The 22,643-nt window shown below is 39.6% G+C and overlaps 1 protein-coding gene across 1 annotated transcript in view; it reads left to right on the top strand.

Annotated features, from left to right (window-relative positions):
- SLC10A7 (solute carrier family 10 member 7) overlaps window positions 1-22,643 on the top strand; it is a 254,752-nt gene that overhangs the window by 189,260 nt on the left and 42,849 nt on the right. The window contains exon 7 of the mRNA XM_047091249.1: window positions 13,571-13,654. Within this exon, the coding sequence (XP_046947205.1) occupies window positions 13,571-13,654 (84 nt within the window). The remainder of the gene's footprint in view (window positions 1-13,570; window positions 13,655-22,643) is intronic.

Here is a 22,643-nt window from a genome sequence, read left to right as displayed (position 1 = left end):
GAAATGTGGAGGTAAATGCCTAATTAAAGTCAGTTCATGAATGAATGAAAAAGAGTTAAAGACAGTGATAATCGCCAACTCTTTTGAGGAATTCTGCTATAAAGGATGAAGAAAATGGGGCAGCAACAAAGTTAATGTAGGATCTGTTTTTAAGTTGGGAAACTTATTAGGATATTTGCATTGATATTAATTCAGTTAGAGAAGAAACAATTCAGACAGAAAAAAGAAGGGTGAATTTGTGGACCCGTGTCCTTGAATAGGAGAAAGAGGGTGAACTGTAGTGTACAAAGGGAGAGTGTGGCCCCCTAAGCACAGATAGTTTATCCATAGTAGTAGGAGGGAAGCCATGGTATAAGGGCAAATATGCAAGTAAATTGGTTCCTGTAACTATAGGAGCTTGTATACGTTTTCTTATTATCGTTTATATTTTCCCAGTGAAATGGCAAGTGAAGCTAGGGGTGGAGGACAAAAAAAAAAGCAAAGAAGTATTGGAGATTTGGTGAAAGAGGCCAAGATTTGAAATAGTTATGTGGGAGATTGAATGGAATGGGCACACATAATGGGATGCTCTAGCCGCACCAAGAACCATCCTGAGTCTTTACACTTGGCTTTGACTCAGCCTGGATTTTCCCCTCAGATCTCCACATGGCTCTCTCCTTCACTTTCATCTCTGGTCTCTAATAAAATGTCATTTTAGGAGACAGCCCTTTCCTAACTACTTCATATGGAACAATATACCCTCTCTCCGCCAATACCTCCCCACCTACCATACTTAATTGTTCCATTTAGCATTTATGATCACATGATATTTTAATCATTTGTCAGTTTGTTTATTATCTGTTTTCCCTAACTAGAACATGAGCATCGCAGAGGAGCAGGGACTTTATCTGTTTTGATCACTACTGTAACCCCAATGCCCAAAATAGTGCCTGTCTATGGAAGCCACTCAAAAGTATTTTTTGAGGGGTGCCTGGGTGGCTCAGTGGTTAAACCTCCGACTCTTGATTTCAGCTTAGGTCAAGATCTCATGGTTAAGATCTCATAGTCGAGAAATCAAGCTCCCTGGCGGGCTGTCTCTCCCTCTCCCTCTGCCCATCTCCCCCTCCCCCTAACTTTCTCTCTCTCTCAAAAAATAAAAATGAATTTTTAAAAAATGTTTAAAAATATTTTTGAATGGATGGTTGGTAAAGGAAGGCTGTTTCTGTACTCACAACACATTACCAGTTTATCATAAATGATATTATAAAGAATACAAATGAAAAGTCAGATGCAGAGGTCTAAAAGGGTCCCAAATGCAGGATCTTCTGTCCCTATAGAGTTTGGGGTATACTAACCCCCTACACGTGGATACATTCACCAATGCAGGAACTCTCTGAACCCTCTGTACCAGGAACTGGGGACAAAAAAAAAAAGCAAATATTATAGTAAAAGCTGCTCCTATCACTGCTATGACTCAGGAAGTTACAAGGTTTTAGAAGCTCTATGCCAGGAGGAAGACCAAACTTATATTTCTTTTTCTTTCTTTTTTTTTTATTTTTGAAACATTAATTCATTTTTGAGAGAAAGAGAGAGCACGCGAGGGAGGGGCAGAGAGAGGGGGAGACACAGAATGTGAAGCAGGCTCCAGGCTCTGAGTTGTCAGCACAGAGCCCAACACAGGGCTTGAACTCATGGACCATGAGATCATGACCTGAGCCGAAGTTGAATGCTTAACCAACTGAGCTACCCAGGCGCCCCCCGCCCCCGAACTTATATTTCTTACTGTATCACATCTCAGTTGGACAGATGGATGAATGCATCTGTCCCAAGAGTTGGGTTAGGGCTACCTTTAAGACTGGTATCTCCTTCCCTGTTACATGCTCCACCTTTAGGCACACATTCCTTTGTTATAAAGCCATTTTGAAGGGACTGGCTTCATTTTCCCTCACAGTCTGTGTGTAGAAAGGTAGCATGGTATGTATGGTGAGAAGGCATAAAATTTTGGTTTGGTTTGCAGCCAATTTGTTGTGTGGCAGTGGATTCTCCTTAATCCTTCTCAGCCTCAGTTTTTTTCCTCTGTAAAATGAGGATTATGAAGATTATGATAAGCTGAAATGAGTTAATTTATGTGAAAGTGTGCTGTAAGCTGTAAAGAACCATGCAAATGCTAATTATTTACATGTGACGCTTTAGAAAGGAAAATAGAAAATAATTCCAGGAAGGATGTCAAGGTTCTGCAGAAGCACTTATCTGAGATGTAGCAACAATCCAACTTGCTCAGACCTTAATGGTGGGCAGTCTTAAAACTTAAACCTTTAAGATTCTGTAGTCATTTATAGTCTATGATTTTATAATCTTACATGTAAATAAATCCAGTGTTTACCATGGCTGACAGTGAGAGCAATAAAACTTTCCCTGAAATATTACCATTTGTTTGCTTCTAAGATTCGAAGTGTTTTGATATATACTACCTCAATTCTCTTGATAATATACCTCTGATATTGGCAGGGGCAGAAATTATTGTCTTTATGTTATCAGTTGTTACGTACCAGTCCCTGGGGTTCCTATTGTAAGGATAAATTAAGCCTTGCCCAGCTTTCAAAACTGCACTTACACTTGCATTACTTGGAATATTCCATCTTAATTTTCCTTACAAAACAATGTTACAAGTAGTTAAGCATCCGCTAGATTTTAAGTTCTCCTAGGCTAGGAACAAGGCATGCCTTATTCATTACCTGACCCCCAATGCCAAATATTCAATAAATATTTCTTGGAAGGAGCAAAATAGAAAGGTGGGTGAGTAATGAAGGATTAGATCAGTTCAGATGGTAAATGGATGGTTAGAAGGTGAGGGTCTCAGCCTGAGGCATAAAATCTTACCTTGTATTTGCTCTAAAAAAGAATTTATAGTTTTTATTTTGTTATTTTTTTTTAACGTTTATTTATTATTGAGAGACAGAGAGAGACATAGCATGAGCACGGGCGGGGCAGAGAGAGGGGGAGACACAGAACCCAAAGCAGGCTCCAGGCTCCGAGCTGTCAGCACAGAGCCTGACATGGGGCTTGAACCCATGGACTGTGAGATCATGACCTGAGCCAAAGTCAGATGCTTACCTGACTGAGCTACCCAGGCGCTCCTGTAGTGTTTTTTTTTTTTTTTTCAGTAGTATTAAGCAAAACATCCATGGTTGTATTCAGTGTGTGAATGCCTGCTGTGCACTGTGAATATTACAAACCTCAATCTGATATGGATCTTTCTCTCAAAGAATTTATGTGTTCATAGAGGAAATAGAATACATTCCTAGATAATTAAAATCTAAGCCCGAAATTGTAAGTATCACAAGTATCAAAATATTTCAAAGGAGATTACTAAAATAGAAAACATTTTATTTAATAGAAGAAGTGAGAGGCGGGTGTTACAATGTATTTTGTACTGGATGAAAACTTTTAATTTGAGGAAAAAGAGAAGGTAGATGGAAACTCAAAGGATCTCCTGCTTACTTCAGATTTTCTCATATGCATGGTGCTGATTCTCTGTTATGTCTAACGTCACTTAAAAACTTGCATGTCTTTCCTTTCCTTGATATGGTTATTTACCAGCCATTATTATAGTCTTTGTTCAGCAGCAAATAATAGAGAATACTGAACGAGAGAGAATTTTAAGCCTGGAACTGTAGTGTGGTAGTTAAGACGAAAAGAGACTGTAGGGCTGAGTTCAGCATTCAGGTGGTAAGATCAGGCAGCCAGTTTGAAGCCCACGTGTACCATACCGGGACAGCCCATCAGGTGAGTGAAGCCCCTGCTTCTATGGACTTGTGTTCCCCTCCAGCCTCCTTAGCTGCTGCCCCACATCTGCTTCCCAACCACATCTTGTGTATTCTGAGGAGTGAAAGGAAACAATGTTTAAACTTCTTTGTTACTCCCTGTGAAAGTTAAGACAAAGGTCAGGGATAACTGTACTCACACCATAGAACAGCTCTGTCTAATTTACTGCGGTTGTGATCTAAGGATACCATATATTGGAGACCATATTCACGGTCTCAAACTCCATAATTCTGTAGAACACCAATTTATTTAAATAAGTGTATGCTTGGCAGGGGAAGGTCAGTAACACTTTAGGCTTGTGCGGTTAAAAGAGCAAGCAGACCAAGGCCTCACTTCCACCCTAGCCATAAAGGTCATTGAACATCTGGGTCTCTGGAAACATTTGGAGTCCAAACTTTGACCACTTCTGAAAGTCATGTCCTCAGAGTTATAGATCAGACCATCTTCATATGTGGGGATGGCCAATTCAATACTTTAGGATGTTTGATAAACATTCGTCTACACCCTTACCCATTCAATAGCATGTAAGCAACCCCTTAAGGAAGTGAAAGGCCACCAGTGCTGCTGTTATCTCAACTGAGTTGATATGACTTGATTTCTTGGGGATCCGGCCTCTGTTCAAGCAAATATTTATAAGGCATTATGATAGTTAGACATATGCATACATGCACCCACCCACACACAAACAGATGTACACTCACATGCATGCACACCACGTTCTGTTTCTGAGCTCCCTATATGTCCCATTGATGTGACTGTTTTCTGTTACTTCCCACGTCAGTGGTTCTTAAATCCAATAGCCTTTAATTCCCACAGCACTGTGTAAGAAACCTTGTTTTTCCAGGAGGAGAGGGGGAAACGGGAGGAGAGGTAGAATAATTTTTTTTAAGTTTCTTTATTTTAAGAGAGAGAGAGAGAGAGAGCAAGCAGGGGAGGGGCAGAGAGAAAGGGAGAAAGAGAATCCCAAGCAGGCACTGTCAGTGCAGAGCCCGATGCGGGGCTCTAACCCACAAACCGTAAGATCGTGACCTGAGTCATAACCAAGAGCCAGCCACTTAACCAACTGAGCCACCCATGTACCCCAAGGTAGAATAATTTTTAACAAGTATTTATAATACGAACTTCATAAATAATCCCATGGCTACCTTTCAATATATTATCCTCACTTTATATGAGAAAACTTAGGTTCAAAGAGGTTTTGTAATTGACTTGAGACTCTCTACAAGTAGTAAAGAACATCAGGTGCTTTCAGCCAGGCGCTGTGCCCCCTTGCACGTGCCTTTCCAAGTTGTGCTCACAAAGCATGCCTCCTAGGAGACACCTGTTATTTTAAGACCTATTATCACCATCGATGATTATCTCTGGAACATGTATATCTTAGGTAACATAGGAAAGACAAAAAAGAATAAGGCATAGTTATTGCGTTGAAGGAACTTAAAGCTTATTTGGGTAAACAAGAATAAGTTAGAACATGGGAGAGATTTAGAGGAAAACTCTAACTGCTAACACACATGGTTCAGACTACATGGAGCAAAAGTTCGTGTACGAGGCAGGCCCAGCATGGGAGAGACAGACTGAGTGGCAACTTTCAAAGCTACAGTCCTCATTAGTTGCCCTCGTCATTGGCTATCTGTGATAGAAAATGATTCCACTTTTAACCCCATCAATATAAACAGAAACAGTGAATACAGCCATTAGTGTCATGTACAATAGTCTGATTACATTTTGTAATATGTTCCCAAAGATGGGTTGTGTATTTGGCGGTCACACACGTGTGATGCGTAAAGTGACAAAACGTGAAGCACTTAAAGAGCAACTGTCCACTTGATTGCCCCAGTCGTTCACGTTGAGCCAGTCTTCCTACCTTGTGCCCAAGTGTTCCGAAAGCAGCTGAAGACAAATCTCCTCCTGAACCTGAGAGGAGCTCATCTTTGGGCTGTGTGTGGAAATCCCTCAGAAGTCGTTCTCACACAGAGAGGATTTTGTAAAGCAAAATCATCTGTGGGATCTCTTGTAAATGCTCATGCCAGCACTTCCCTCTCCCCTCTGATCTCGCTGAACCGTAATGGGGCGGGGGAGTGCCTGGCAAGCTATTTCCAAATGCTCTAGAGGTGACACTGATAAACCCCTCTCCCTTTCCAGGATCAGTGACCCAGAGAGGCCACTGCCACTGCTGGTCTGGGACTTCTCAGGCTTAACTGAAGGCAGGCAGGGACACCGGATGACCGTGGCACTGTCTTAGCCAGGCTTTCCCCTTGCCCCTTGGTTCCCTCTCCAACAGCAGCTGTCGCTGCTGGTGCTCCCCAAGCAGGTGGGGTCTGGCCAGAGTGAAAGGGAACAGCTCCCTTAGGCCACTCCTGCCTTTTGGTCCCCCGGCTTAGGGCACTCTTTTGGGGGAACTTAGATGTTTACTCCACTTGAGGGACTATTTAGCAACAATGGGCTCTTTGGTTCCCTAACCAAATAGACTGACAAGACCAAATTCTGTGGCCAAATTAGGAGCAAAGTTTGTTCCCAGATGCCTCTGAGTATCTCTCTCTCCAGCCTTCCATGTCCTGATAGCCCATTTCCCCACAGCCAATTTGCAGTTCCTTTAGGCACGTTTCACTGAGCATCCTGTGTGGTTTGAGTAACCAGAATTTACAATTGTACACAGTTTCCGTCAGTGATTGGAAGGTAATCTTTTCATCTTATGTTTTAAATTAGCATATAATAAAAAGAAATGTTTTACATAATTTATCTTTAAAAAATTATTAAAAGCCTATTTTGTTCGTTACTTCTCAAAGAAAAATACCATGCATCTAGATATAAAAAGGCTCATTTCCTCTACTAAGTATATACTTTCCAGACAGTAACCCAATTTTAGTTTTATGCATGCAGCTGAATCACAATTAACAATCATATTTTAATTTTGATAAAAATCATGGCCATTTTTACATTGAGCCCATCAGCTGGTATACATTTAAGTCCTTGATTTTGTGTAAGTCATCAATGTAGTTTGCAGGTTTCTCTGTGAGAGAAGGGGCAGCAGTTGAATGAAAGAAAGGCTAAACTATAGTTTCTGGGGAAAGATGGAAATCTCAAAGGATTTGGGGGACTGGGGCCTGGGGACACTTTCCCTTCTTCTGTTTGGATGTTTGTCTTTGTGATGGGAAGGACACCGGTATTTATGAGTGTGTCTGTGTAGAGGTACAAGAAAGTAGAGCCACTAGTAAGTGAGCCCCCTTGCCCCCTCCCCAGGATTGGGTTCTGCAGGCCATGGCGGAGGGTGGAAATTGGGCAGGAAGTGAACAAACACCGCTCCCTATCCGAAGTGGCTTTGTCCCGCTTTTCTCACAGAAGAGATTTACCCTTCACCATTCTACAGTATAAACTGTAAATATCTGTTCTTATATTTTCCCTGAATGCAGTGCTAATGAAAGCAAAGACCAATCATCAGGGGTGAATTATTTAATACAATAATGTTTTAATAGCCGAGAAGAGACACAAATAGTAGAGACGCCAGTGGCTAATGGATTTCCCTGGTAGGAGATAAAAGGCTGATTACACAGCAGAGCAAGTGAAGACCTGGTGCATTAATGACAATTTACAGGTCAGCTCACTTACAGAAGTGATTGAAAACACACCATCTGTTTTCTAACCGTAGGTTGATAACTCTGATTTTACAGACGCTCAGCGTCTCCATCAAGAATTGTTACTCATTTGTCTCTCTGAGCCTTGTTTGGCCCCACAATATTTTACTGGCTGAACCCCCAGATTCTTTCCAAATCAGTTTCTAAATTGAATGGATTGATAACTGTCAACCCTGGTTCCATTCAGCCTTTCTCTGCCAGGTTATATAATGAAACCCTAATGCCCTAAGACAGCCATTGTGTATATTGGATTAACTCTTTCTGATGCATTTACTCAGATACTATTTAGGTACCATCCTTGAGAGAGTTGAGAAAATAGCCACTCAAATAATCTCCTGTGTTCTGTAGTTCAGATCTGGAACCCCAGATGAGAAAGACTGTATCATCAATTACTGCTTCCCAAGTTTCTCCCACCTCTCTTTTTGTTTCTCCTTCTCCCTCTTCTCGCTTCTGCCTGCCTTCCAGTTCCCCGTCTCCATGTAGGCACCACACACACACACACACACACACACACACACACACACACCACCCTCCCTGTCTTTCTCTCACAAGGGCAAGAAAGGGGGATCCCAGGTTTGGCTTCTACCCCTGCCCCCTTCCCCATTTCACTGCTCTGTATCTTCTGTAATAAATATGCAGCAGAGTGCAAGAATGACGTGTGAGGGCTGTGGAGCGACACTTCCAGGTTTAGGTCATGGCTCTGGCACTCTCTAGCTAGTGACCTTGTCTAAGTCCAACTGTTCTGTGCCACTGTTGGCTTATATGAAAACGGTGGTACTAGTAAGACCTACCTGAAGGAGTTGCTGTGAGAATTAAATTATTTGGCATACATTAAGCATTTAGAGCAGTGTCTGACACATAGAAAGTCTACAAGTAAAATTGCCATTATTGTAATTATAGGAGATTGTTGGGAGGCCAGGCAATGTGATCCTCTTCTTGAGACTGAATTAAGCAGGGCTTTGTAACTTGTAGTTGGATGGGTGGAAAGAAAAGAAAACATTGTCAGGCCTCTTTTGCTACCTATGTATTGTTGGTTAATTGAGTTCATTAATTGAACTCAAAATTGTCGGATACCTGCTATGTGCTAGATTAGTGGTTCTCAAAGGGTGAACCATAAGCTCAGCAGCACCAACTTCAGTGGAACCATATTGGAAATGCAAATTCTCAACATCCTCCCCAACCTTCTCTGAAGATGGGGCCAAGAAATCTGTGTTCTAAGAAGCCCTGCAGGTATATCTGATGGGCTAGAGTTTGGGAACCACTGCCCTAGATGTAAAACGTAGTCACTCTGCTGGGCTCTGGGAATATAAATATAAATGAGACCCTGTCCCTGACCTTCTGGAACATACAGTGTAGTGAGAGAAACAGATTTGTACACAAGAGCAAGACTAAGGATTCTGAGAGGAACAGTGCAAACGCAGAGCCACAAAAGAGGGGGCGGCCGAGTCTGTGTTTCAGGAGGAGGGTTTGGAAAGCATTCCTAAACAAGTGATACGTGAATTAACCCTTAGAAAAGGACCGGAACTTTTCCAGTTGTGAGTGGGGAGGAAAGGTATTCTATGGCAAAGAGCACGCGAGCACTTGGTAGTGGGTAGACATGCACACGTTCCTCAACTTTTAGAAAGCAGCTCCTGGAGCCGCCTGGGTGGCCCAGTCAGTTGCACGTCCAGCTTCAGCTCAGGTCATGATCTCACAGTTTGTGAGTTCAAGCCCCTCGTAGGGCTCTATACTGACAACTCAGAGCCTGGATCCTGCTTTGGATATCGTGTCTCCCTCTCTCTCTGCCCCTTACCCACTCATGCTCTGTCTCGGTCTCAAAACTACACATTAAAAAAAAATTTTTTTTTAAAAAGCACCTCCTGGAGAGGAGGGGTTTTGTGTTGTGTTCGCTGTTGGATTCCCAATGCCTAGAACATGCTCCTGCCTCACAGGAGGCACCAGTAACTATTTGAATGATCAAACACAAAGGTCCTGAATTTTCACATGTTTAGTTTTCGCTGCAACATTTCTTCTCACCATGATATTAAAACAAATAAAACAAACCTAATCGTGAGTTCTCTGCTTCAAAGCATTATATCTCTAAAAGAAATTAGCCAGTGACCGGATTGTTCATTTAACACACTGTATATTAAAATACAGGTTGGCAGTGTGAGACTATCACCTTTAAATCTGCCAGGGTAGCTCAATGAAGCACAGAGCACTGGCCTGATACATCCTTATCTTGCACCTGCAACTCTATCCAAATGGACAAATTATTGATGCTTCTTATAAACACACTGGTCTTCACAATAGAAACCATGACAGGTTCCTCATTAAAATGTGAAGAACAGAATATCCCTCGCACATATTTCCTTCTGCTTTAGTTAAAATCAACTCTGCATACAAAATGATGGGGTCTTGTGCTTTTCTGGTCATGCTCTCATATGTTACCTGATGCCAGATGCTCACTCTTCTTTCTTCTGTACTTCATAGCGTCAGAAACGTCCCCAAGAGCATCTCTGCATCTTCACATTGACCACCACGACAGGTCTGTTGCCGATTCAAAAGAAAGGACTTATGCCAAATTAGACCTCAGTACTGAGATCTCCTTCCTTTCAGAACCACTTCTAAGAGAGCCATCCTGCGGGATTTCCTCCCCAGCATCACTGCGTACCTAGTCTGGCTTCATGAACCCTGTTAGTTGCATCCCTGGCCAGCTTGCTCTGGCCTCTGATCTGACAAAGTGGGAAGCTCCTCTAACCTGTGTTCCCAACCAAGTAGACCAGAGATCATAGACCTTTCAGAGCACAAGGGGACTTTGGAGGTCACCTTTTCTATTGCCTTCTAGGAACACAACCCTTCTAAACATTGAACATGTACATGGTCTATTATGTGATGGATGGAGAAATTAAAATATATAACAAATTTTAAAGCTAAAGCTGACGTGAATTTTCCTTTACCTCTCTTATCTCCAAATGCAATCTTTTAGATAGAATTGGGATTAAAAATAACCCCCAAATTAACTTAATAAATGAAGTGATGTTTTAACTTTTCTCTATTTGATCTCTGGGGTTACTGCTCTCCAGCAATACTTTTTTGTTAAACAAGCAAGCCTTCCAGTGTAGGAGAACTATGATCACAGGGTGGATTTGGCTGAAGAGTTGCTTGAACGTGTTTGAGAAGCATAGCCAATTTCACATCATAAGGCAAGTATTAGAGGTGTTAATTACAAGTCATTTCTGCCTGGACCTCAGTTTTCACATCTTTAAAAAGAGAGAATGGGATTCCAAGTCTTTCAGGGGTAGGATTCTATTAAGTTTTAGGTCTTTCCCTCCAGAGCAGCATTAAGGAGCTAAGGAAGGGCGTGAAGGAGGGCTGAGGGCAGAGAACACGCAAAGCTCACTCTACTTCTTATACGCACACACACACCTCCTTCCTTCACGTGGTTCTCATCATGTCTAGATGCCCTTTGTTTCTAGGTGCATATTAGAATTAATTGTGTTACCAGTGATAAATAAGCAGTGGAAAAAATAATACCAGGTGATTGTATAACACCAGTGATAATAAGAGGTTTTTAAAATATACTTAAGTTTTGTGTTTTTGTAACTTTAGAAAAAATACGGGTATGGTTTTGAATGAGTGTGGCACTTTTTAGCACCTTATATTTACAGATTACTTCATCTTGTTAGTCGTGCACAGCTTTAGTATCTGCAAACTTATTATCTCTGCCAGGTATTGGGTCAATAAGCACTGGGTTTACAGAGGGAATATAGCTTGATATGGATATTCATTAAGACATTTTAAAGACACATTAAATAACAGTAGAGTTGTGATAGAAAGGGGAACAGAAGAGCACCTGGGTGGCTCAGTTGGTTGAGCATCCAGCTCTTGATTTTGGCTCAGGTCATGATCTCACAGTCATGAGATTGAGCCCCATGAGATTGAGCTCCATGGGTGCATGGAGCCTGCTTAAGATTCTCTCTCTCCCTCTGCCCCACCCCCCATGCTTGAGTGAGAGTTCTCTCTCTCCCTCTCTCTCTCCCTCTCTCTCTCTTTCTCAAGAAGGGAGGGAGGGAGGAAGGGAGGGAGGGAGGGAGGAAGGGAGGGAGGGAAACAGGGATATGTGAGATTATCTACCCATGAGATTCCAGGCAAGAATTGACAGGTTTTACTTGAAGGTTTTCACCCTGAATCCTACTGCCTCTCTCCAAATATTGTGAACCTTATGGAAAGAGCATTGAGCTGGATGCTTTTGAAGTTGAAAACTTTGTTCTTTAAATTTTATCTTTCTATTCATCCAGTGCCTCAGTTTCTCTATAAAATATATAGTTTTAAATTTTCAATTCTTACCCCAGGAGCATCTTTAGAGTTAATATTTGTGGAAAGAAGGGTATATTTGTTAAATACCTTGCACTTCAAAGACATAGTTGTTCTAAAATAGGGTGGAATTACTGGCTTTTAATACTTTGGCTTCTCATAAAAAGAGACCTCTAACATCCATGTAGCATTTAACACACCAGGAATTCCAGGTGTTCTTCGCCAGTTTCACTTTTTCTGTTTGTCTTTCTTCATTTCTTTAGTTTATATTGGTTCTGGAGGAAAAGGTTAGAGACTACAGTTTTTGTGGGTTAAACTCACAGCCAGTGGTCAGTGCTGAAGCTAGTATTAAGTGAATGCAGGCCATTGGTGGGCAGAACATACATTCTTGGCATATTGAGTGCATATAGATTGGAGCCAAGGATGGGGACAGAATTTCATAAAATCCACCATGGTGTAGATAAGATTTTGGTAAGCTAGTTCATGCAGGAATTAGAAATCAGTGAAAACACTGACCCCACATCATTTCATCTGAGCTAATGACTTCATTTATCTAAACATTTCATTTGTTTGATTTGTTTTATTCTATGCCCTCATTCATTACTACCTCAAAGTCTTTCACAAAAATTATCTTTTAAAAGGTATTTCCAAGTTTAATTAAACATAGGAAATATAAAAATTGAGGTTTGGTCTGCAGGGGAAGGGTAAAAGTTCCAAGTTCCAGGGACATTACTTGATGGCTTGAAAGAACCTGGCTGCAAAAGGGCCTCATAAAAGAGATAAACATCTATTGAACAGGCTATTGTTTGTCCATAGGGGTTTGAAAGCCAGAAGGAGATTTCAAAAGCCATTACAAAGTTAATAGGAAGCTTGCAATTCTTGGTGGTTGAGACTAACAGTGAGTATAGGACTGTGTTTACAGATAAACACTACCTATGCTACGGACAGTAAAATCTTTATGAAGCCCAGAGTGCCATCATTAGTAAGGACGAACCAAAAAATGAGGGAGGCAAAAAGAGAGATAACACTGAAACTTTATGTTGAAAAATAATTTATGTTCCAAGAATTCCCGTTTCCTAGATTTTGTGTAAGAGTAAATTTTAAAGGTATAGGAGATTAATTGGCTCTGTTTTGAAGTAGAAAAGTTAGAAACTATTTCATTTGCATACATAGAAATGTGATCTTGATAAGAGAATAATGAGGGGCACCTGGGTGGCTCAGTCGGTTAAGCGGCCGACTTCAGCTCAGGTCATGATCTCGCGGTCTGTGAGTTCGAGCCCCGCGTCGGGCTCTGTGCTGACAGCTCAGAGCCTGGAGCCTGTTTCAGATTCTGTGTCTCCCTCTCTCTGACCCTCCCCCGTTCATGCTCTGTCTCTCTCTGTCTCAAAAATAAATAAACGTTAAAAAAAAAAAATTAAAAAAAAAAAGAGAATAATGAGACACAGTATGTTTGTCTTAGGGATCTACAGAGAAGTAAAATAGAAAGCATACAAACTGTGGATTATAGGTGAAATACGCCATGATTATGGACAGTATGAACAAAGAATGACTTTACTAATCAGCAATGTATTTAATAATAAGCAATTCAAGTTAATTGCAAAAACATAGTTACCATTTTCCCTCAATGGTAGTTTCCCAATAAAAATTATGTATTAAATTACTCAGTCTATTGTGTGCTAAATTCAGAAAATTAAAAGTAACTTCACTTGCTGTTTGTATGTAGCTACCCAATTTTTGGTGGCTGTGAGAGAATTCACTTACTGTGCCATTTAATTAACAGCAATATTTGGTAACCACTTCAAAGTAATTCTAACTCCTCTTATATTCTTGTTTTGCAGCTTGGCTCGTCCTCTTCTGTGCCTTTTACATCTATATTTTCTCAGCTTTTTATGACTGTTGTGGTTCCTCTCATTATTGGACAGGTAAGATCTCCCTCCAGTTTCATCCATTCTTTTTTTGTGTGTGAATCAAATTGTGATTTCTCATGTAATGTCAGGACAACTGAGGCAAAAGATAGCCAGAGGAAGAGACAGTTAAAAGAAAATATAAGACCGTGAAACACAAGGTTTCATCAATCACAATATACCCATATTTTTATTTCTTTATTTAATATCAATCTGCTTTGCAGAGAGCTTTATATAGGGATGCCTGCACAGAATCTTGATTGTTTTAATTTATTATCTCTGCTTTGTAACTATATAGCTCGCTAAAAAATACTTAGCAAATCATTTCCTTATTCTCCTTCTGATAAAGTCTCAGCACTTATGACTATTGTTGGGGAAAAAGCATCTGGCTGGCTGGCTTCTTCACAGCTCTCTTCAATAGCAGTGATCATACTTGTGATCATGTAATTAATAAAATAAACATTTAATTCTATTAGCTCTTAAAATTAGATCTTAGAAAATTTCATTTCCTTTGTCATTCTTATTGAATTAGACTAATGGGAGAAATCCTTATATTTAACCTCTTATAGCAAGTTAATAATAAGCACATAATTGAATTATAACATGCAAATTTAAAAACACTGTAATGGAGCACAGAATTGTACTACTAAAATGAGTGAATCTCAGTGAATCTCAGGAAAACACTGTATGTTAAAAGTACAAATGTTGGTTTAAGAGCAACTAGACTCTAGTTCTTGGTTCTACTTTTTATTTGCTGTGTGACCTTGGGCAGGTCACTTAATCTCCTTAGCTCCAGGTTCATAATTTATCAAATTATATAATGATCCTATCTCAAGGAGTTGTTGTGAGGATTAAATTAAAAGTGGATGCATAGAAAGTTTTCACCATAGAGCCTGGCATCGTCATTTTCAAATTCCCTGTCAATACTAAACAAGAAGCAACTCCTTGAAATATTAACCGTAAATAATTAACTATAAATAATTTGAAATATTAACTATAAATAATGTGTTACACGTACAGACATGTAATATTTACACACTGTCTTAGCTAGGTTCTCTGGGAAACTGTGTGAGACACAGGTTTCCATGCAGGAAGTTGGCTGGGAGAATACCCTTGGGGTGAACACCTTTGGGAAAGTAAGAAAAGTAGGTCGGGGAGGAGGTGCAGGACGATGTAGTTCCAGCAAAGGCCTCTAGCTGCTCTGATCCCTCAGAGGCATCCTAAGACAAGAGTGCCCAGTCTTTATACTCTTGCACTGACTAGGCATTAGGTACTTTCTTCCCTCCACTCCCCGTGAGAGGTATAACCTTGAGAGAGTCTGCTGTCTTAGCAGCAATTCCCAAAGAGGCACTCAACTGAGATCTTTGGGACAACCAACATGCCCTGCAGATATGGGAATAAACACTTCAATCAAACGTACAGCATCCACTACATGCCCCCATTTTTTTTTTTTTTTAACTTTCATGCTATACTTAGAAAATGGACTAAGTTTAGGGTTAAAGGGAAAGACTTAAAAGTAGTCGAAGAATACCATTTAATTAAATATAGAATGAAGGGTGCCTGGGTAGCTTAGTTGGTTAAGCATACAACTCTTTGATTTTGGCTGAGGTCATGATCCCAGGGTCGTGGGATTGAGTCCTGCTACAGGCTTCACACTGAGCATGGAGCCTGCTTAAGATTCTCTTTCTCTCTCCCTCTGCTCCCTCCCCTGCTTGTGTGCTCTCTCTCAAAAAATTAAAAAAAAAAATATATATATATATGTGTGTGTGTGTGTATATATATATATATATATATATATATATAATGATACTTGGAAAACTACTTCTCCTACAGTGCTGCTCACATCACAGGTATTCTGGATAAATATTATGTCCCCTGCCTAGCCCATTGTGGGGCTCAAACCCACGAACCATGAGACCATGACCTGAGCCAAAATCAAGAGTTGGCCGCTAAACTGACTGAGCCACCCAGGCTCCCCTCCCTGGTTGCTCTTTATTGTAGCACCTTGATTCCTTTCTTGACCTTTGCCACAATATATACTTATCTTTTGTTTGCTTGTTAACTGTTTGTCTCCTGCATTAGACTATAAGCTTCCTCAGTACAGGAGCCATATTTGTTTTGTTTACCATTACATACACAGACCATAGGCACCCAATAAATAAGTGTGGAATGGGTGAGCAAGAGAATGAATAGGTGAGAGTTTTGTGATCAGTAAGGGAAATGCTGTCTTATAGAAGCATAACAGAACCCACCTGCCCTTCTCAGCTCTAGAGAGTTCAAGCTGTGGATACTGTTAGTTTAAACCCATACTTGTTTTCTCGGTTCTGAAAATAATTTCATATAACCTGAGGATCATACATTCTTTTCTTAGTGGATCTTGGAAATATCTCTGTTAATAAATGTTTGGCTTAAAACATATGGACCAAAAAACCCTTTGTCTATCTTCTAGTACCACAGTCCTTTAATGGCTTTTTTCAAAGAGGAAAACATTTACATATACCTGCCCACCTCTTGTATTCTAGTCTTAGGAATTAACAGTCACACCCCCAGTCTCCAGCTTTAGAAGCCACCTTGCCTCCTCTTTTTCTGTACATCCTCACTCCCTTACATCCAGGCAGTCACTAAACGTCTCCGTTTCTGCCTCAGAAATCGTTCAGTCTGGCCTCTGGGACCTCATTCACACTGCCAGAGAGGATGCCACCACTTTGTCATCTCTCGTCTAAATTATTGCACTTTCAGAGTGTCTCTCTGCCCTAAGTCTCTTCTGATTCCCAGCCAGTGTCTTCACTGCCTCCAGGATAGCCCTAAAAAACAAATCAGATTATCTTGTTCTCCTTAAAAACGCCCATTCCTTGTGTGACTCACAAAACCCTTCACAGTCTGGCCCCACCCTGCTTCCTCAGTGTCACCTCCCACCATCCCCTTCATGATGGCACGTCCCGTGCCAGGCCGCATGTGCTCCACTCTCTCACCTGCTCATGCCCCTTCACTGCTCTCTGCTTTTCAAAGGCTTATGGTTCCCATCTTTTCCACCAGCAAACTGCTATTCATCCCATAAGACTCAGTACATAGACGCCTTCTGGTGTGCAGTCAACCTGCTCCAACTCCCCTGATCTAGACTAAATGCCAGTTCTCCCATTGTACTTGATTCATAAATTCATCAGGAGAGATTATAATTGACCTGTGAGCTTCCTAGAAGCAGAGACTCTATTAGTATATTCAATAGCACACTCAATAGTACGGTGTGAGCTGTATAAAAAGATTGGCCGAAAAAAACTTTGAACTTACCTTCATGAAACCCCCGGGCAGCTATTTTACCTAGATCTCCAGCTCTACTGGAGAAAAACACATAATTGGTCTCCTCTTGTTTCAGATTTATGACCCCAAACTTAAAATGTCACTTAACACTTCCTAGAAATCCTACTCTGCTTCTTTACAAGATTATGTCACCCTATCTTCTATTTCCAGGTCTCTTTTACTTCCCCTAATACTCTTCCACTTGCCCATTTCACTTGGGTTTCACTGACCTTTTGCTTCTGTTTCTCAAACATGCCAACTTTGATCCTGCCTTAGAAGCTTTGCACCGACTGTTCCTTCTGCTCGGAATACCTCACCTTTCACCTCCTCAGAAAGACCTTTCCTTACCCCTCCTCCAGTGGCTGCCTGGTCACAGCAGTCACTCTCATATCATCCTACTTAGTAGGGATCATTGTCTCCCTCTTGTTGATTTGTTTGTTGTTTTTGCTTTCTATTTATCTTCTTAAATAGAATATAAGCTCTATGATACTGGGGACATTTTCTGCTTCTTTATCTCTGTATTTGTTTGCAATCAGTTGATTCACCTGAACTTTGTGATGTGATCTTTGAGGATCTTAGAAAGGCTCATATATACTTCTTCAGAGGAAGTAGCTGAGGCAAGGTGGTCTCATTTCTCAATTATAACTAGAGACGCCACATTATGAAAGTAAATATTTCTATTTAAATGAGATTTTTATCATTTTAAAATTAGTCTTTTTTAATCTAAAGTTTAAAATGAGATTTTTATCATTACCTTTTAAATAAACAATGGAAAGAAGAGGGAGAAGAAAAAGACCAGGAAGGGTGAGTTGAAAATATTTTCCTTCAACTTTTAGTGATGATAAAACTTTATCATTTAATTTTTTACTTTTTATATTTCTGAGAGTTAATTTAATTTTATTTTGTGTGTGTGTGTGTTTTCTCCATACAATACTTCTTTTTGGTTGAAATCATTATTGACTGACTGCAATGTGTCTAGAAATAAATACAATGGTGTTATTGTATATTTCTTTTTTCTTTATAAACCCTTCGATACATCTAAATCCTTGTGACAAATACTTATTTCATGCATTATATTGAGAGAGTTACGAATAAATGTTAATGAAACAGAATACCCACCGCCTTTGAAAAATACTTTTCAAAACAGCACCCTAAACCCCATTTTTTTTTCTGTAAACTTTTGAGGTTGGCTTTTCATAGTCTTCGGCTAAAGCTGAAGATAATGTTATTAATGCTAGTAAAACTTTGTACTTAAAAAATTATATTAGATATGAACTATTTTCATTACTTCACTTGAATGGCTTTGAGAGAAAAGAAGCTGTTACATTATGCAGTGGGATATACTGGTAAACAGTGTTGTGATAGAAAAAACATCAGCAAACTGGGACTTGGAAATAAGAACAGCCATTATTCACCATGTACAGGCCCTGTTTCTGAGACATTTGTTTATTTAATGACTTAATCCTCCCTGTGACTACTACTATATGAGGCACAGGAAAGTTAAGGAATTTGCCCAAGATTATAAAGAAGCTCCAAAGTCTGTACCTTTAACCATTATGCTGTTGTTTCCTGAGGAGGCAGAGTTGATATTCCTGCTCATATCCCCCTCACTGACCTTTTAACATTATATGCAAGTTGTTTGGGCTCTCTGTGCCTTTGTTACGGACTGTAAACTGAGCAGGATAATATCTGCACAACTTCTCTCGTGAGACAGAAATTAAATAATACTTAAGTAGATGATGGGTGTTTACTGTTCCCATGTATTTTTATTGTTTATGCTTTTTAAGAAAGTATACAGATATTATTCTTAATCTACTCAATATTTAATGAAAATATTTTTAAAGAAAAGTGTTACATAAATTGGATTCGATTTTGTATACCTACCTCTACATTTCAACAGACTATTAAAGAAAACACAAAACACTTTATGAAAATATATGGATTCAGTGGAATCGAGGATAAAAAATTGAAGAAACAACCTAAAGTCACCTTGAAGCAAAATAAATCTTTAAAATTCAGACTTAATATGAAAAATTATCCGTCATATATCCCCACTCAAAAATCAATTTGTAAGTATAAAGACAGAGTAGAAGGAAAAGAGCATGAAAATACCCTGGAAAAAATTGGAGAAAACTAAAATGATGAATATTACACTTCTCTGTTATCTCAGTATATTAGCATTCTTCACCTAAGACATATCTTCTCAGGTTTCCAGCTTGGAGGTCATAAAGTAATTGATATGTGGCTTCGCTTATTAGAAGTACTGGGGGTTAGATCTGAGTTTCCCTTTAACCCTTCCTGGTGTTTAATTTAAAATAAAATTAGTCAGTCAGAGAAAGACAAAAATCATATGACTTCATTCATATGAGGACTTTAAGAGACAAAACAGATGAACATAAGGGAAGGGAAACAAAAATAATATAAAAACAGGGAGGGGGGACAAAACAGAAGAGACTCATAAATATGGAGAACAAACTGAGGGTTACTGGAGGGGTTGTGGGAGTGGGGGATGGGCTAAATGGGTAAGGGGCACTAAAGAATCTACTCCTGAAATCATTGTTGCACTACATATGCTAACTAATTTGGATGTAAATTTTAAACAATAAAAATCAAATCAAATCAAAATGAAGAAAGTGAGACAATAAATAGCTCCTTGGGGAAGATGTTTTTCCTTCCCTCTCCATAGGGAAAAGCAAGTCAATGAGGATTTGTCAACTAATGTTGAATGTCTGAGTTTCTTTGAGCTGTGTAGAAGGTACAGATGAATTACAATAAATTCTGAAGAAAAGCTACACCTGGCCACCTTAGGAAGATGCCTTTTCCCACCTCATCCTGACTTTCCCCACTCCCCCCTCTTCTGAGTCATCTCTGTCAGGTTGGGTTGCTATCTCTAGCAAAGGCTTGTTTCCTATAAGGTTATTAACTGTTTCTACAAGGCAAAGAAATTTGGAGAATTTTAAAATGACATGGATTCTTGACAAATGGAGGGTGATTCTGTCAAAAGTGTAAATGGCTGAATGAAGAGAAGAGGAGCTTTCTCGAAGTTAATATCCAAAGCATATCTTTAAGGCATATCAACACTACTTCACCCAGTAGTTTATGAAAGGTTTTAACCCTTTTCTTGCTACATGGTACAAAAGCAGCTGCTTTTTGAACTTAATTTTAGAAGAAGATAGAAAATCTCTTTGGAGCCTGGCAAGATATAATATGGTTTACTTAGGAAACACAGACAAATACCACTATAAGACTAAAAACAGTGAAAGACAATCTGTTTTCCCCTAGGGTTATTGTTTCACTTGTGGGTCTGTCTAATTTCCAACTTTCTACTTGTTTTCTGTATCGAGATTAAGTAACTAGCATTAGCACATTGATGTGTTTAAAAGAAAGATATTTTGGCTTAGGAGGATGCAGGACTTAGGGGTCCATGTTTCTTGACATATTGAAAGAGTCCCACTATACTATGAGACTGTAAGTACTTCGTATTGAAGAAAGACATAATAGGGGCACCTGGGTGGCTCAGACGGTTGAGCATCCTACTCTTGATTTTTGCTCAGGTCATGATCTCACGATTCCTGGGTTCAGGCCCCACGTTGGGCTCTGTGCTGACAGTGTGAAGCCTGCTTGGGATTCTCTTTCTCTCCCTCTCTCCCTCTCTGCTTCCCCCCACCATCCCGCCCCTGCTCGGGTGTGCATTCTCTCTCTCAAAATAAATCAATGAACTTAAAAAAAAAACTTGAAGAAAGATGTAATTAGGTTGACTAAGCCAAATTGCAGCTTATAAAGTCGATTGATTAGAGATTTGTCTTCTTGGTTTTTAAAATGGCTTTGACTTCAAAGTTATACCTCATTCATATTTATCTTTTTATTTTGTCAGAGAGGTCAGTGGTGGTGGAAGGAGACACTTCTACTTTGGGAATTGGGATCATACATTCTATAACTATTGCAGAGAGGACCTTTGTATCTTTAAGCACTGTATATGCAAACAAGATTGGAGGACAGCATCAGTTTCAATAGCTCTGTGTAATTTCCATTTATTTTATTTCCTAAAGGAGTTGAGTTGTAAAAAACTTGAGCAACTACTAGATTTATGCTACCAAACACAACAGATTATAAAATGACCTTTTAGATGAAATCTCTGTAGTCTTTTAATAAGCAACCACCTACATGGGGACATATCTGAACATGGGGCCATCTGGGGAGCTCAAGCACTATTTTCCAAAATTTGTGTTCTAATGCATCAGTCATAACACTCTGTGACAAAACTGCTCTTACTTCTGTATACCTTACTACATGTTTTAAAAGTAGTCTCTATGCCCAATATGGGGTTTGAACTCACAACCCCCAAATCAAGAGACACATGTTCTACCAACTGAGCCGGTCAGGCATCCCTATACTGTACTACATGTTAACTTCATAGAAAGAAATGAACACCAGATCAATCACTGTGGTTTGGGATCACATCTACAAAAAGAAAAAAACATAATTTTTTAAAATAAATCCAGCTATTATTTTAATTAAAGATCTGTTTTTTAAAATATTTAACCACGATTTATCTACATACATATAAAAGAGTTTCTCTTTCATTCCCACCCCACCCAACCATCGAGGTTTTGTACCTGTACTTGATTCCAACTGGTCTCCCTTTATTAATACTGGTATTTCACTTACAGAGTCCTTGAGAATGGATGAAGTTGATCTAATAGCCATTTGTCAAAAGGTTCTCTTGAGAGTAGTTTACTCTGTTCTTGAGTATCCGTGAAGGTATGCTCCATTGCGAATTAAACCTTTTTAGTCACAGAGTAGAAGATGACAGAACCCCATCAGCATTGTCAGGAGAAGTTCCCTGACCTCATTATTGCTAATGGATCATGGTAATTCAGCCTGTTGTGAAATCTCATGTTCAATTATGCAGGATAACGAGTGACTCGAAACTTAATATGTCTCAACTATAGTCCTTCTTACAGGGTTTGTTCAGCTTTTTTCAAAAGTGTACGATTTTAAATAGAGTGGTTCACTTTTATACCCAGGCAAATGTTATTCAGTTTCATATCCAGGCAATATTCAGCCTGTCCTGATTTTAAATCTCTGATTTGATTTTTAAGTAAGAGAGGATTGCTGTGTAACTTTTGTAGGAAACTTAGGACAGGTTTATTCATTTTTAAGTGTTAGTTCTGGAATTCTAAAAGCATGCAAATGGCATTTGTCTTTGGATTCACAAAAACTCTAGATATTCGGAGTTTGAATTATTTAAACTCCCACAACACATGCACTTTTGCTTTTCAAGCATGAGTTATAATTTAATTAAAAACTTCTGGTGCATTGCTTGCATTTTAAATATTAATATGTTCCATGGATCACTTTCGATTATCTACTGTCTTGAAATTCTTGAAGATGTCAGATTTTTAAGATTCCCAAAGTTGCACTTGGAATTGTCTGTTGAGGCCAAGGGGACTGTGATAATTACACACATCCATTAGGATCAGCAGAGGAGATAAACTTTGGGGAGGCTTAATGGGCATGTCTCAGTGACAGCTAGCAAAGAGCATTTGGCATGATTAAGGATGGATTTGAATGCAGTTGAAAATACACTCTCATTATGGACACCAGTGGTAGTCGCACTACAAATGTTAAATCCCCCAGAAGAAGGGTGATGTGGCAGGGAAGCTTTGAAATCCACTGTGGCCATCATCCAAATTACTCTCTTTCCTTT

The sequence above is a fragment of the Lynx rufus genome, unplaced genomic scaffold, assembly GCF_022079265.1.
Source record: "Lynx rufus isolate CCGP_SWC_20201006 ecotype Redwood Valley unplaced genomic scaffold, mLynRuf1.p SCAF_3, whole genome shotgun sequence".
Taxonomy (NCBI): domain Eukaryota; kingdom Metazoa; phylum Chordata; class Mammalia; order Carnivora; family Felidae; genus Lynx; species Lynx rufus.
This window is presented reverse-complemented; position numbering and strand designations above follow the sequence as displayed.